Below are 16230 nucleotides of genomic sequence, written 5' to 3' on the forward strand. Positions count from 1 at the left end.
CTCATTTATGAAACATATTATTTTGTCATACAGTGACTTGTGTGGTGACTGACATGCGTCCATAATGTTGACAAATGAAAATGACAGCCTTCATACATTAACATTATTTTCAGATACAGTAAAATACAGAAGCATTTGCAACACTGACATATTTGCAGCAAAGCAGTAGTTCAATATTAAATTACTGTTCAACGCAGCACAAACTCATACAACAGTTTCAATGATAACTGACATGTCCAAACTGGGCAATGACTTCAATCAGTGCCTATACTTTCCCTCAAATTTAAACACTTTCGATGTAGAGGGAGATGGTGTCTTACTGAAATTAGTTTGGTTTGTGAATTTACTTATACACAGCTTGTTGAATCTATTAATTCCAAACATTAATTGCATTTGACAAAGCCACTGAGGTCCTCCAGGAACTTGATGTATTCGTGATGCTCCATGGCAGTGCTCAGCTCGATCAGTTCGTCAGCAAACGTGTTGTCAACCCCCCGGTCAGCCAGGAAGTCCATGAGGTGGTCATACAGGGCCTGAGGTAAACCACAAAGGAAAGGCCAGTGAGAACTTCAAAATTAAACCGTAACCATGTGATCCGCAATATAATATGGGCTCCCGAGTGGCGCAGCAGTGTAAGGCACAGCATCTCAGTGCTAGAGACGTCACTACAGACCCTGTTTCGATTCCAGGCTGTATCACAACTGACCATGATTGGGAGTCCCATAGGACGGCGCCCATTTGGCCCAGCGTAGGCCATCGTTGTAAATAAGAATTTGTTCTTAACTGACTTGTCTAGTTAAATAAAGGTTAAATAAAATAAGCCAGTCACCTTAACCGTCGTGGGAGTAGGTTTGTGGTGTCTGGAGACTAATACACCTCATAATTCCTGGTTATAACTCATGTTGCTTTCTAAAAAGTATGTCACAATTCTACCAAAGCTGCATTAAGACCAATATTGTAGGCAGCCAAGTCATCATTGACACTCAGAAGTATTTGTAATGATATTTAACCTCTCTTGGGTAGGGGGCAGTATTTTCACATCCGGATAAAAAACGTACCCAATTTAATCTGGTTATTACTCCTGCCCAGAAACGAGAATATGCATATAATTGTTTGATTTGGATAGAAAAGACCCTCAAGTTTCTAAAACTGTTTGAATGGTGTCTGTGAGTATAACAGAACTCATATGGCAGGCCAAAACCTGAGAAGATTCTATACAGGAAGTGCCCTCTCTGACCATTTCTTGGCCTTCTATAGCCTCTTTATCGAAAACAGAGGATCTCTGCTGTAACGTGACATTTTCTAAGGCTCCCATAGGCTCTCAGAAGGCACCAGAACGGGGAATGATGACTCTGCAGTCCCTGGCTGAAAAACAGTAGCGCATTTGGAAAGTGGTCGATCTGAGAACAATGACACGGGCGCACGCGTGCACATGAAGACACCATTTTCTTCTTTCAGTCTTTGAACAAAAACAACGTCTCCCGGTCGGAATATTATCGCTATTTTACGAGAAAAATCGCATAAAAATTGATTTTAAACAGCGTTTGACATGCTTCGAAGTACGGTAATGGAATATTTTGACATTTTTTGTCACGACATATGCGTCCGCGCGCCACCGTTCGGATAGGGACCTGAACGCACGGACAAAACAGAGGACATTTGAACATAACTATGGATTATTTTGAACCAAAACAACATGTGGTTGAAGTAGAAGTCCTGGGAGTGCATTCTGACGAAGAACAGCAAAGGTAATCCAATTTTTCTTATAGTAATTCTGAGTTTAGTGAACGCCAAACTTGGTGGGTGTCAAATTAGCTAGCCCGTGATGGCCGGGCTATCTACTCAGAATATTGCAAAATGTGCTTTTGCTGAAAAGCTATTTTAAAATCTGACACCGCGATTGCATAAAGGAGTTCTGTATCTATAATTCTTAAAATAATTGTTATGTTTTTTGTGAAAGTTTATCGTGAGTAATTTAGTAAATTCACCGGAAGTTTTCGGTGCGTTTGCTAGTTCTGAACGTCACATGCTAATGTAAAAAGCTGGTTTTTGATATAAATATGAACTTGATTGAACAAAACATGCATGTATTGTATAACATAATGTCCTAGGAGTGTCATCTGATGAAGATCAAAGGTTAGTGCTGCATTTAGCTGTGGTTTTGGTTTTTGTGACATTATATGCTAGCTTGAAAAATGTGTGTGTGATTATTTCTGGCTGGGTACTCTCCTGACATAATCTAATGTTTTGCTTTCGTTGTAAAGCCTTTTTGAAATCGGACAATCTGGTAGATTAACGAGAGTCTTGTCTTGAAAATGGTGTAAAATAGTCATATGTTTGAGAAATTGAAGTTATAGCATTTTTAAGGTTTTTGAATATCGCGCCACTCGATTCCACTGGCTGTTGACTAGGTGGGGCGATTTCGTCCCACATACCCGAGAGATGTTAATTTGCAGACAGATGGACCAAGATAAGGTACTTACCCAGTCCAGAGAGTCTGTGTTGAGTGTGTAGGCGGTTTCCTTCCACTCTACATCTCCCTCAGGCTGGAAGCTGACCTCACGGATGGCAAAAATATCACTCTCTTCTTCCCCTTCACCATGAATTGCCTGGAAAATGTATTTAGCCTAACACTGTCAGATATATTGCTTATTAACAAAATGTGGTAAGAAACAAGCAATAAAGCCTTAAGTGATTAGCAACTGAGGGGGCATGCTTCCCAATTATGTTGATAAAGATGTATTTTGTTTCAACTTGGTCTGGGCTTTACATGAAGCCAATGATGATTCACTTGTAGGATAACTTACCTCATCTTCAGGATAATGGCAGTCAAACACCAAGGAATGTTTTGCCGCCTGTTTCGTCACCTCGACAACGAAGTTGGGTGAAGACACAATATCTGGCTTTAAGGAAACAAAATACACATGGTTCAAAACCTAAACAATGTAACAGTGCAACACGTTCAGTGCAGTGCGTGTCCATTTCGGAAAAGACAGTACAAAGAGGTTACCTCATTCTCTGCAGACTTCTGTCCCTGTGCTTGTTCAGCCTCCTCTTCAAACTTAGGGGGAATACTGTTGTTGACGTTGAATGTGACGGTCACTCTAAGTAAAAGGACGAGGGGTCAGACAATGTAGAGTCGCTTATAGAAAATGTAGTTCAAATTACTTTCAAATAATGTTAACTGGGTTCATTTTGTGCAGTTATGGATTTATTAATACAACATCTAGGTTAATTATTAGTCAAATAAAATGTCTGCAGGGAGTGTATCAGTACCGGTCATTTACTAATCTACTTGGTGTAGCGGGCAGGCATAAACTAATATCGAGATGGCCTTACTTTTCTCCAGAAATTGTCCTAATGAGTTTGGCTTCTGTGCCGTTCTGCTGTAGCTCCCACCCTCCAGACATCTTGGGAAGAGTATTGCTTTTCTGGATCTTCTTCTCTTCTTTGATTTCATCCGAAAGGAAATTTCCAAAGGCTTTGTCTCCTGAAACCAAGCAATTATATAGGATCTTAGATCAAAAGATAAGTCAGTATTAGCTACATGCTAGTCATATATAGCGTCGCAGTGCTAGAGGCGTGACTACAGACCCTGGTTCGATCCCAGGCTGTATCACAACTGGCCGTGATCGGAAGTCCCATAGGGCGGCGCACAATTGGCCCACCGTCGTCCGGGTTAGGGGTGGATTTGGCTGGGATAGGCCGTCATTGTAAATAAGAAATTGTTCTTAACAGACTTGCCTAGTTAAATACAGGTTAAAATTGTATATACACACTGTCCCATAGATTATGACCAACCCCTATACATTGCACCCACCCATGTTCCATTCCCATGGTCACATGTGCATTGAATTACACACAGGTCCAGATGTAGATGCCATCAAGGTTAACTAGCCAGCTAATATCACTTTCAATAGTTACTGATCGTTTCACTATCAGCTTAGCCTTTCGCACTGCTCTAGAACAAGCAGTCTTAACTGATAAACAAACTAGCTATGAATACAATTCTGTTGCCAATTTCGTCCAACCTGTCAGCTACATGACAACGGTTAAATAAATTATGTCCATGTTCTGCATGATGGTCGCAGCTATTCCTGCACTGCTTTACATACAGGAAACTATAGTAATTATATTCAACAAGTCCAAGTTGAGGCCTATTTAGCAGGTTAGGAGAGCATTTTCACTAACCCTAACCCATGTCCAACCTTAACCTAATTATCCTGACCTGCTGCGTAAATATAGCCGTATAGAAGAGGCGTGTTTTTAGGGATTGTCATATTTAGCTAGCAGCTAGATAGCTAACGTTAGCTAGCGCACTCACAACAGTAGATACTTAATTTAGCTAGTAATTACCTTCTGTGTGTAGTGATCCACATCCACACGACACAGGAGTAAATCCTTTTGAACTGAAGAGTTTTGGTCTGTATACCGATGCTGCCCCGTTATGGCTCATCATCCAGAGAGACCGGCTAAAAGGCCGTATTGCTCCCGAGTTTGAAGAACATAATGTCGACCTCGTAAGAGGCTGGAGAGCTCGGGCCGAAAACATTGTGCTTGTAGAAATTCGAACTGCAGTACTCACCGCTCGGGAAAGAGACTTTAGCATGGTTATAGATTGGTAAATTTGACTAGATAAGAAAATACAAAAGTTAGATAATCACAGAGTTTCCGTTACCCAGTAATGACGTTTCAGACAGATTACTGCCTGAGAAAACACGTGGGAAGGACACCCTGACCTCCTCAAACTTTGAACCGGAAGTGGTCCGAAGGTCCAGCCCACTGAGGTTTTGCAACGTTTTTTGTAATTTGCGGGAAAATAATAGGTATTAAAATATCTTAAATATCGGACCCTTTTTTTTCTCAAATTTTCGCCGAAAATGACATGCCCAAATCTAACTGCCTGTAGCTTAGGATCTGAAGCAAAGATATGCATATTCTTGATACCATTTGAATGGAAACACTGAAGTTTGTGGAAATGTGAAATTAATGTAGGAGAATATAACACATTAGATCTGGTAAAATATAATACAAAGAAAAAAACATACATTTTCTCTTTTTTTCCCCTTCATCTTTGAAATGACAGAAAGGCCGTTATATCACTCAGGAGTCTAGGCGCAATTTAGATTTTGGCCACTAGATGGCAGCAGTGTATGCGCAAAGTTTTAGACTGATCCAATTAACTATTGCATTACTGTTCAAAATGTTGTATTAAGTCTGCCCAAATGTGCCAAATTGGTCAACTGATACATTTTCAAGTACATAACTATAGAGAACATACAACAATTATATGGTAATAAGAAATTTAAGTTTATACACTCCCAGGAATGTGAAATGATGGATAATTAGCTTCCCTACGGAAAATACACTAACCTTCACACATCCTACATTTGAATTTAAAAATAGATTTTATCAAACAGAACTTTTGTTGTTGTGCACTCTCCTCAAACAATAGCATGGTCTTTGTTCACTGTAATAGCAACTGTAAATTTGACAGTGCAGTTAGATTAGCGATAATATAAGCTTTCTGCCAATATAAGACATGTCTATGTCCTGGAAAATGTTCTTGTTACTTACAATGTCATCCTAATCACATTAGCACACGTTAGCTCAAGCTTCCCGCGGGGGGGGGACACCGATCCCGTAAAGGTAGAGAGGAATAGGAAGAGAGAGGCCCAACTCTGAGGAAAATCTGTCTCCCTCCAGCAGGTGTCATTTTTTCATTGTTTCGCCCACCAAGCAAAGAGTTTTTGTTTGGAGGTCAATGAGAGTGTTGGATTTGGTCAACAAAAAAATCTATGGCTTATTTTCTACCTAAGGTTTATTTGATCAAAAATAAGTTTCGTAATGCTTAAGTCATTATGAGTGTACTGATATAAGTAGAACACGTAACATCCCAGCAACTTTGAGAAAAAACACTTTATATCAGAGTTGTCTCGAGATGGCTATGCATATTAATAGCATGAGGCTAGTAGCATAGCATCTCTCTCCATTGAATACAGGCAATTGACGTCAACAACCCTCATCGAATATTAAAAATAGGATTAAAATAATGACATGTATCCACCAATCCAAAGAATGGAAAGGCAGGAGCTAGATAGCCCACCTTTTTCATAGCTAGTTTGTTTATCAGTTAAGACTGCTTGTTCTAGAGCAGTGTGAAAGGCTAAGCTGATAGTGAAATGATCAGTAACTATTGAAAGTGATGTTAGCTGGCTAGTTAACCTTGATGGCATCTACATCTGGACCTGTGTGTAATTCAATGCACATGTGACCATGGGAATGGAACATGGGTGGGTGCAATGTATAGGGAAGTCTGTTAAGAACAAATTCTTATTTACAATGACGGCCTATCCCAGCCAAATCCTCCCCTAACCCGGACGACGGTGGGCCAATTGTGCGCCGCCCTATGGGACTCCCGATCACGGTCGGTTGTGATACAGCCGGGATCGAACCCAGGTCTGTAGTGACACCTCTAGCACTGTGATGCAGTGCCTTAGACAGCTGCGCCACTCAGGAGGCCTGTTTTCACAGATTTTCAATGGGATTCAAGTCTGGGCTTTGGCTGGACCACTCAAGGACTTTCACATTCTTGTTCTAAAGCCATTCTAGTGTTGTTTTGGCGATCATTGTCCTGTTGAAACGTAAATCTTATCCCCAGTCTAAGGTCATTTGCACTCGGAAGCAGGTTCTCATCAAGGATTTGCCTGTATTTGGCTCTAATCATTGTTCCCTCTATTCTTACCAGTCTCCCAGTCACTGAAAAGCATCCCCATAGCATGATGCGGCCACCACAATGCTTCACAGTATTGTGCCTTTTTCTCAGGAGTTGCTTTGCTCCGGCTACTCTCCCATAAAGCCCAGATTGGTGAAGTGCTCTAGAGACTGTTGTCCTTCTGGCAAGTTCTCCCATCTCAGCCAAGGAACTCTAGTTTTTTCAGTATGGTCATTGGGTTCTTGGTCACCTCCCTGACCAAGGTAATTCTTGCCCAATTGCTCAGTTTGGTCGGAGGGCCAGCTCTAGGCAGTTTCATAACAATGAATGGATCCAAATACAGGCATATCCTTGATGAGAATCTGCTTCCGAGTGCAAACGATCTTAGACAGGGGATAAGATTTACGTTCCAACTGGACAATTTGTCACGGTTGTCGAAAGGAGGAGACCAAAGTGCAGCGTGTGTGTCATTCCACATTTTATTTATACTGTAAAACTATGCAATCCATAAATAAACTGAATAACAAACCATGACGCAGAGGTGAAACATACACGACTCAAAATAAATCTCCCACAAACCCAGGTGGGACAAACACTAACTTAAATATGACCTCCAATTAGAGACAACGATGACCAGCTGCCTCTAATTGGAGATCATCTCAAACAAAGCCCAACATAGAAATACAAAAACTAGAACAACCCAACATAGAAAAACGAAACCAGAAAACTCCACTGTCACGCCCTGACCTACTCTACCATAGAAAATAACAGCTTACCATGGTCAGGACGTGACACAATTATTATTTTTTAAACCTTTATTTAACTAGGCAAGTCAGTTAAGAACAAATTGTTATGTTCAATGACAGCCTAGAAACAGTGGGTTAACTGCCTTGTTCAGGTGCAGAACAACATATTTTTACCTTGTCAGCTCACGGTCTCATCTTGCAACCTTTCGGTTATTAGTCCAACGCTCTAAGCACTAGGCTACCTGTCAACCCAAGCAATGATTCCAAGCATACAGCCAAAGCAACGCTGGAATGGCTTCAGAAAAATAATATGAAAGTCCTTGAGTATACCAGCCAAAGCCGACTATAATCCCATTGAAAATCTGTGGAAAGACTTGAAGATTGCGGTTCACTGCCTCTCCCCATCTAACTTAACAGAGCTTGAGAAAATCTGCAAGGAAGAATGGGAGAAAATCCCCAAGTTCAGATGTGCAAAGCTGATACAGATATAGATATACAGACATGGACATAGCGATTAATCAAAGCTGTAATAGCCACCAAAGGTGCTTCTACAAAGTATTGACTCAGGGATGTGAATACTTAGGTAAATTAAATATTTCTGCATTTCATTTTCAATACATTTGCAAAAATGTCTAAAAACATGTTACTTTGTCATCATGGTATTGATCAACCCTGGATCAATTAGTGTTAAGTACCTTGCTCAAAGGGCACAGATTGTTCACCTAGTTGGCTCAGGTATTTGAACCAGTGACCTTTTGGTTATTGGCCCAAAGCTCTTAACCACTAGGCTGCCTGCCACCTCAAATGGTAAACATAAGACAGAACATTAGAAGATACTGTACCGTCATACTGTGTCTTCACTTAATCATGCAGTTGAAAAGACAAACATTATTGCAAATAAAACATAATTGAGGAAAAGGTTTTTATTAGAAATACTAGTGGATATAACCAGCGTATGTCATATAAAGTCACCCTGTCATCTTTTATAATAATATTCTGACCTTCAACACAGGTCAGGTTGTTCATCATCCAATGAAAAACACTGCCTCTAAATGCAAATATTCTGCAAACAATGACTTTTCAATCAAATATATTGCCATTGGTTATCCAATAAACCTATCACACTCATTGAAACAACCATTCTTGATTGGGGAAATTTTTTATCAGCAGATTATCAAATTCTCCATACGAAATCTTCAGCAATCACATATCTTAGATGCACTCAGAGGATCTAAATTTGGCATTAATTTAGAGTCTACATTTTAGACAATGGTATTTCAGTGTTAGGTGAAGGTGAAGAATGGCATATCAATTGCACAACAGACACCCTGTTTTTTCCTGCCCACCCCCACAGCCTCAAACCTTCAGTTGCTCTGGACAATACAAAAGGGAACTTTGGAAGAGAACTGATACATTCCATTCCAATCCATCCACAAAATGTGCAAATGTATCAAAATCCTGAGTGATCAAACCAATCTCTACTATCTATTTATGAGTAGGATACCAGACATGGTTTAACAGGTATTTGTGCACAGTGCAGCACATTAATTGGCTAAATGAAGTGACCAACCTCACAATAAGCTTTGAAGTCCATTTAACCAGAGATCAATGCAGCTTCCTTTGGAGCTGCCAGTTAATGTACATTACAGCAGCAGCAAAGCATGCATTAGGTAATAAAAAGTGATTGAAGTTGAAACAGCAGGCATTTGCGAATGAAAGACATTCAATTCACTCCTTCAACACCACCTCAACTGACAAATGCCATATCATATTAACCCAGCCACACACACAAACACACTATGACCACTCACCCCCACTAATGTGGACAGATGTCTTGGTAGCCTTTTAGGACTATTGACAGAGTCATTTTCTTTGTCAGTAATAACACAGATTTCCATGACAGTTGATGTAATTGTGACAAAATGAATGACAAAAATGAAGACAAAAAAGTAAACCTATGCCAAAGTGGCTCCTCTATGCAAAAGCAACAGCTGCTTACCATATGTTTAATTAAATACTGTGATATGATATCTAAATATTTCAATATGTCAACAGAAAATATGTACATGTTACATGGTATGGCATTTATGGTATATACAGGTAACTACCAAAATAAAGGAAACACCAACATAGTGTCTTAATAGGGTGTTGCCACGAGCTGCCAGAACAGCTCCAATGTGCCTTGGCATAGATTCTACAAGTGTCTGGAACTCGGTTGGAGGGATGCGACACCATTATTCCATGAGGAATTCCATCATTTGGTGTTTTGTTGATGGTGGTGGAAAACGAGATCCCAGACACCGCTCCAGAATCTCCCATAAGTGTTCAATTTGGCTGAGATCTGGTTACACGTGCACACACACGCTCCTTTGAGACCCCTCTTTCAAAGTCACTGAAATCCCTTCTTTTAGCCATGGTACCAAAATAATGGGCAACTGGGCATTTCTATACAATTGCTTAATTAAGAGTTAGTGATATCCAAAATCCTTGGGATGCCCGTACCCTAAACCATTTTCAATTTAAATGGGATAAGGACGTCCCAAGGATTCCAGATAGCAAGGCCTCTTAATTAACTCAGGAACTACTCCTGTGTGGAAGAACCTTCTATCAATATACTTTGTATCCCTCGTTTACTCAAGTGTTTCCTTTATTTTGTCAGTTACCTGTATGTCCCATTTTATAAGCAAGTGACAAACAGCCAATAAGTTAGACCAGGCGCCAATATTTAAATATGAACATTTAATTTAAGTCAGATGTTAAATATTTATGTTTGAAGGAATAACCAGGAATAACCACCTACTTCTGTGAGTTACATTTACATTTAAGTCATTTAGCAGACGCTCTTATCCAGAGCGACTTACAAATTGGTGCATTCAGCATATTATAAGGTGCATTCACCTTATAATATGCTGCTAAGAAACAGGCAAATATTTATAATGAGTGTTTGAACTCAATCATGATGAGACCTCATTTCTGGTTGTGTAGCAAATATGTGGCAACATGCAATGATTTGGCAATAGCTGGAAGAGAGAAAACAAATGAAGAAAAAATGTCAGCTTGTAACTACAGTAGCAGGAACTTTAGTTTGTAACTTCAGTCATAGACGGGTTAGCTGACGTCACAAAAACAATGTGCATGCTTCAATGGGGCAGAAAGCCATGTGTTGTGATTCTGGATGACAAGATAGCTAGCAAAAATGACAGTAAGCTGCCATGTGGGGAATCGTATGGGGCTAGTTTTATCTTGTTCTTGATACCATGTCTTGTTTTGACTGATGTCACGTCTATGCAAATATGGTTCAAATTCACAAGCTAGCTAACCAATGACTGTAACAATGTATTTGAGAGACAACAAGTGCTCATTGTGCAAATGTATTTATGTTTTCAAGAAACATTGGAGACTAAATATAGTTTACATGTTGTCAACAATCTAAGCCAACCCTGTCTGTTTTGCCCCATAGTCGTGCACGCGCCTATAGGCCAGAGGAATCTAGCTCTTTGTTGTTGAGCAGATGTCAACTCTAATAAAACATGCTGCTTGTCCATGAAGAGGTAGAAGAAATCACAGAGAACCCACACGCCTCTCTCTTTCAGACCTGTCCAAATGCTAAATGTTCTGCCTTGGACTGGCACACAAGGAGTGCTGAAGAGTTTTTCTATGCTGTGAATCTTTGTGTAAACAAAAACTAGCGATTCAGCAAACAGGAAATAGTAGAATGTCAATCTTCTTTCTATCATGCTTCCATCCAGTATTGTCACTGGGTTGGGGGTGAGCGGGGGTTAGGTGTGTCACTGGTCAGCAAGGTTAGGATCTGCTGTAGTCTCTTGTCACTCCAGAGGTCTGTCCAATCAGAGGCTAGCTCTTGGTGGGGCGGAGCTTCCGGAGGAAGTTCTCGGGTGCGGCTTCCATCAGCCAATCAGCATCAACCAGACACAGGTCCCTCATGTAGCACTTAGAGGTGTGCAGGGGCTCATTGAAGACCACGTAGGTGGGCTTGGCTTGGAAGAGGACAGAGGAGGGGTGGAAGGGTACAGGCTGGGGGATGTCCAGGGCCATGTAGCTGCCGTCTGGCTGCAACTCTGCAGCGTTTACAAACAGACCCATGGGCCAGGCAGCGACGCACGCTCCCCGTGTCCGACCCACACGACTCCAGCTTCATGCTCAGCTGGAACAGAGGGCAGAAGGAGATGGTCATTATGTGTGAAAAGAGGTACATCATTTGTGTATATACAATGGATTTGTTCAGGTGAAAGATATCCATGTATTAGTTCATCAAGCAAATAAGAAGACCTTAAAAGTTGAAACAATGCCGCAAACACATTTGGAAGCATACATTTCAGTGTGCAAATTCCCCTTTTTTGCTGATGAACAGCAATTTTGAGAGAACTGGTTACTTGTGGTGTTATGGATTTGTTTCGGTACCTTGAGGCAGATATCTCGTAGCTGTGCACGGACCTCTCCAACCACGGTCATGTTCCTGCTGTTGACAAAGTTCTCCCGACACCACTCCTACAACACGGGACACACATCAGAGCCTGTACTGAATCTACACTATATATAAATGATAACACTGCACAAAGAACACAGGGGCCAGTTTCCCAGACACAGACTAAGACTACTTCTGGGCTAAAAACAATGCTCAATAGAGAACCTCTATTGAAACAGCATTTTAGCCTGGAAATTTAACTCTACGCGGTGCATTCGGAAAGTATTCAGACCCCTTCTCTTTTTCAACATTTTGTAATGTTACAGCCTTATTCTAAAATAAATTAAACTAAAATGTTCCTCATCAATCTACACACAATGCCCATAATGACAAAGTGAAACTAGATTTTTATACATTTTTGCCAATTTATTAAAAATAAAAAACTGAAATACCTTATTTACATAAGTATTCAGGTGTATCCGGTTTCCATTGAACATCCTTGAGACGTTTCTACAACTTGATTGGAGTCCACCTGTGGAAAATTCAAATGATTGGACATGATTTGGAAAGGCACACACCTGTCTATATAAGGTCCCACAATTGACAGTGTATGTCAAACCAAGCCATGATGTTGAAGGAATTGTCTGTAGAGCTCCGAGACAGGATTGTGTCGAGGCACAGATCTGGGGAAGGGTACCAAAACATTTCTGCAGCATTGCAGCATTAAATGAAAGAAGTTTGGAACCACCAAGACTATTCCTAGAGCTGGCCGCCCCACCAAACTGAGCAATCGGAGGAGAAGGGCCTTGGTCAGGTAGGTGACCAAGAACCCGATGGTCACTCGGACAGAGCTCCAGAGTTCCTCTGTGGAGATGGGAGAACCTTTCAGAAGGACAACCATCTCTGCAGCATTCCACCAATAAGGCCTTTATGGTAGAGTGGCCAGACGGAAGCCACTCCTCAGTAAAAGGCACATGACAGCCAGCTTGGAGTTTGCTAAAAGGCCATTAGAAATAAGATTCTCTCGTCTGATGAAACCAAGACTTAACTATTTGGCCTGAATGCCAAATGTAACAAATGTAATGTAACAAAATGTGGAAAACGTCAAGGGGTCTGAATACTTTCCGAATGCACTGTATGTCCAGAGGTACTGTATACAGCTGATCATAGCTGAAGTGCATTTTGTATAGACTCCCCCACAGGCTTCTTCTTCCTCGAGTTATCCACTGACCCTGTTGGCGTTCACTTTCTTGAAGGTTCTGTAGCTGTTGAGCAGGGTCAAGTGATCTCCCTCGCTGGCGGTGAACTTCTTTCGTGCGGCAAGACACTCCTCTCGGCGTACAAGGGGGTTGTAGAGCACCGTGTCCACCGACAGCAGAGAAACGATGGTCAGCACCTCCTCGGAACACTGGATGTCTGGCGACAGCAGGATGGTCTGTAGATGTAGACACACAAGAGAGAGATACAGCAAGGGAGAATGTTTTAATACAGTATTTATTGTTGGTCATGGGGATCAATACAAACAACCTCCAATAAAAAGCCCCTTTCCTGTGTGTCTGTGTCTTACCTTGGCATAGTGTGGCTCCAGGGGGAAGCTGGCAAATCTTCTTGCCCAGAGGAGTGAGGGTGACCTGCTCATCTTTCTTCTCTACAGCCCCTAGTAGATCCAGCTGCTACACTGCCATACGCATTGCCTCTGAACAGTCATATTAACATTACGTTATTACAACCAACTCTGACCAAACACGTCGACAACATGACACTATTTCAACAAGATGAATGCAATAACTAAATGTAAGTTGCTCTGGATAAGAGAGTCTGCTAAATGACTAAAATGTAAACGTAATTACAGTAGTACGACTAACTCTTATCTGAGTCTACATATCAGTGGATTAATGTAATAACACTTCTGAAGACGTTAACATCACAGTGAACACACAGCAGACCTGGGACTGGATGACAGACTGCTTACCAGGAGAAGGCTTAGACATGAAGTCAAAGTTCATCACGTCAGGAATCCCCCAGAGCCAGAAGCTGCAGCATGACACAGGCCAGGTTACACCTACAGGGGAGAACACGGGAGCAGAACAGTTCCACCTGCAGAGGAGAGAACAGAGGAGCAGAACATTCACTCATAATGACCTAGAGATGTATCAATTTATGCTGCAGCAAGAACAGGGTCGTGTTCATTAGGGCACACCGTAGCAAAAACTTTTACAGTGGCGAATGAAAACAAGCGTTTCTTATTGGACATGTTAAGGTGCCTCACCATTTCGTGCCTACTGAAAATTACCCTGTTCTCTTTTAACAGGTGAACAGTGACAGTAACTAGATTTGCTTCGGCTCCTAATCTAAGCCATGGTGGTCCTACTCACCTCTGTATCTCAGGCACGGTCATGGGGATGAGGTTGTCAAACTTGTCCTCGGTGTAGAGGCGGTAGACAGACCCTGAGTCCTCTCTGCCAGCCCTGCCCACCCTCTGCCACGCCTGGGCTTTACACTTTCCAATCATCTCTTAAATATTTATGAATAGATCCACCATTGAGCACAAAAACAACACTTGTTACAGAATATTTTACATAGAAATGACATCTGTCAGACAAACCATGCTTGACAACATGATCCAATAAGACAGAAAAATAGAACAACATTGTACTGCTAACACCTCCAGACCACTCTCTGGGGGGCAGACAGAAACACATTACAAATAATGAGGAACACAATGAAAATAAGTCTGTAGACTTTATTATATATGTTAATCTTCAATTCTTTTTTAAAGCCTATTTTTGTTTTATATTTTTTTGAAATTATAACATTTCATTTCATAATTCGAGTTCATTCATTTATTTGTTCACACTAGGCCACAGACCTGAGTGACTCGCAAGTAGAGAAACAGAGTTTAAAAAGCATTGTGTACAGTCAGTGAGGAATCTCACCTGGGTTGAAGTGTTTTGCTTTCACCATGCCTGTATCAATTATGTATTTGATCCCTGAGATGGTGATCGACGTCTCAGCGATGTTGGTTGAGAGAATGACCTTCCTACAACCCTGGCAAAACAATACAGTTGCTTGAGGAGACCATGTATCACATTATACAGTGCCTTCAGAAGGTATTCATACCCCTTGACTTATTCCATATTTCATTACAGCCTGAATTCAAAATGTATTAAATCAATGTAACATGTTCCCCTTCTTTGCGAGGCATAGGAAATCCTCTGTGATATTTGTGGTTGAATCTGTGTTTGAAATTCACTGTTCGACTGAGTGACTTTACAGATAATTGTATGAGTGGGGTACAGAGACGAGGTAGTCATTAAAAAACATTCATGTTAAACACTAGTATTGCACTTAGAGTGAGTCCATGCAACTTATTATGTAACTTGTTAATCACATTTTTACTCCTGAACTTATTTAGGTTTGCCATAACAAAGCGGTTGAATACTTATTGACATTTCAGCTTTTCATTTTTAATGAATTTGTCAAATTTTCTAAAAACATAATTCCACTTTGACATTATGGGGTATTGTGTGAGGCCAGTGACACATTGCAATTGAATTCATTTTAAATTCAGGCAGTAACACAACAGAATGTGGAAAAAGTCAAGGGGTGTGAATACTTTCTGAAGGCACTGTAAATGACTGCAGGACATTGAGGTGGGTGTAGGTGTATCCTACCTTAGGTGCGGGCTGGAAGACCCTGAGCTGCTGAGCAGGGGACAGAGAGGCGTACAGGGGGATGACTGTCATGGGACCACAGCCGTCAGGGAGGTGCTTGGCGATGTCACGGCAGGTACGGGCCAGCGCCTCTATCTCCTCCTGACCTGTCATGAACACCAAAATGTCATGTGATCTAGGGGCTTCCTGTTTAGAATGGACACATCACAACCCCATCCTGTCTGTCATCATATGGTGATTTGGAATCATGTCTCCAACTTGTGTTTCCAGAAAGGTATGATTAATGTAAGTTATAAGGTTGAGTAGTGATAGCCTGGTTAGTAGCCTGACTGAACTAGTGAGTGCAGCGTTCAGTCTGGTTTAACCAGGCCAGTTGTCTGGGCCATCTTTAACTGAATCAACTCTTTCTACATGAGACATTTCTCTTCAGATAAAGCACCCCAGCAGCCAGGCCAGTCACACTTATGTACCTGATGGATCTGGAAGACTGAGGCCAGTGCAGCCTGCAGATAGTCAGACTGGGGATGCTTGGTGTAGTAGATTTGGATGGGGTGCAGCCTGCCCTCCAGGTACAGCACAGGAGACTTGTTGAAGTACTGAGAAAAGAGGTCCACATCCATGGTGGCAGACATCACGATCACCCAGAATGGTACATTGAAGAGACAATAC

General features: G+C 41.3%; 1 protein-coding gene and 1 pseudogene across 3 annotated transcripts; both read right to left on the bottom strand.

Annotated features, from left to right (window-relative positions):
- Nucleotide 1: 1 nt before the first annotated feature.
- LOC106567406 (complement component 1 Q subcomponent-binding protein, mitochondrial) lies at nt 2-4762 on the bottom strand. Of its 2 annotated transcripts, none has more exons than XM_014136601.3 (6): nt 4357-4762; nt 3340-3490; nt 3011-3104; nt 2808-2903; nt 2484-2627; nt 2-533 (listed from the first exon to the last, which is right to left on the bottom strand). In XM_014136601.3, exons 1-6 carry the CDS (start codon nt 4607-4609, stop codon nt 384-386), a joined length of 888 nt encoding a protein of 295 aa, XP_013992076.1. In that variant the 5' UTR covers nt 4610-4762; the 3' UTR covers nt 2-383. The 2 variants fall into 2 exon arrangements, with proteins under 2 accessions (XP_013992076.1, XP_013992077.1); XM_014136602.3 differs by having other exon boundaries at nt 2484-2609; nt 4357-4760.
- Nucleotides 4763-10185: 5423 nt separating this feature from the next.
- Nucleotides 10186-14399, bottom strand: LOC106567466 (ATP-dependent RNA helicase DHX33-like; annotated as a pseudogene). The gene is made up of 6 exons (XR_014379943.1): nt 14263-14399; nt 13860-13949; nt 13455-13583; nt 13119-13322; nt 11884-11970; nt 10186-11626 (listed from the first exon to the last, which is right to left on the bottom strand). The product of XR_014379943.1 is annotated as an ATP-dependent RNA helicase DHX33-like (transcript).
- Nucleotides 14400-16230: the final 1831 nt, after the last annotated feature.

This window comes from Salmo salar, chromosome 13 (assembly GCF_965601325.2).
Source record: "Salmo salar chromosome 13, fSalSal1, whole genome shotgun sequence".
NCBI classification, from domain to species: domain Eukaryota; kingdom Metazoa; phylum Chordata; class Actinopteri; order Salmoniformes; family Salmonidae; genus Salmo; species Salmo salar.

Bases quoted from the DNA above. Each gene is read 5' to 3' on its own strand.
- LOC106567406 (XM_014136601.3), bottom strand. From the start codon at position 4,609: ATGCTAAAGTCTCTTTCCCGAGCGGTGAGTACTGCAGTTCGAATTTCT. The intron at 3,491-4,356 runs GTAATTACTAGC...GCTTGGTTTCAG, and splicing joins TGGATCACTACACACAGAAG to GAGACAAAGCCTTTGGAAAT. The intron at 3,105-3,339 runs GTAAGGCCATCT...CCTTTTACTTAG, and splicing joins AGGACAATTTCTGGAGAAAA to AGTGACCGTCACATTCAACG.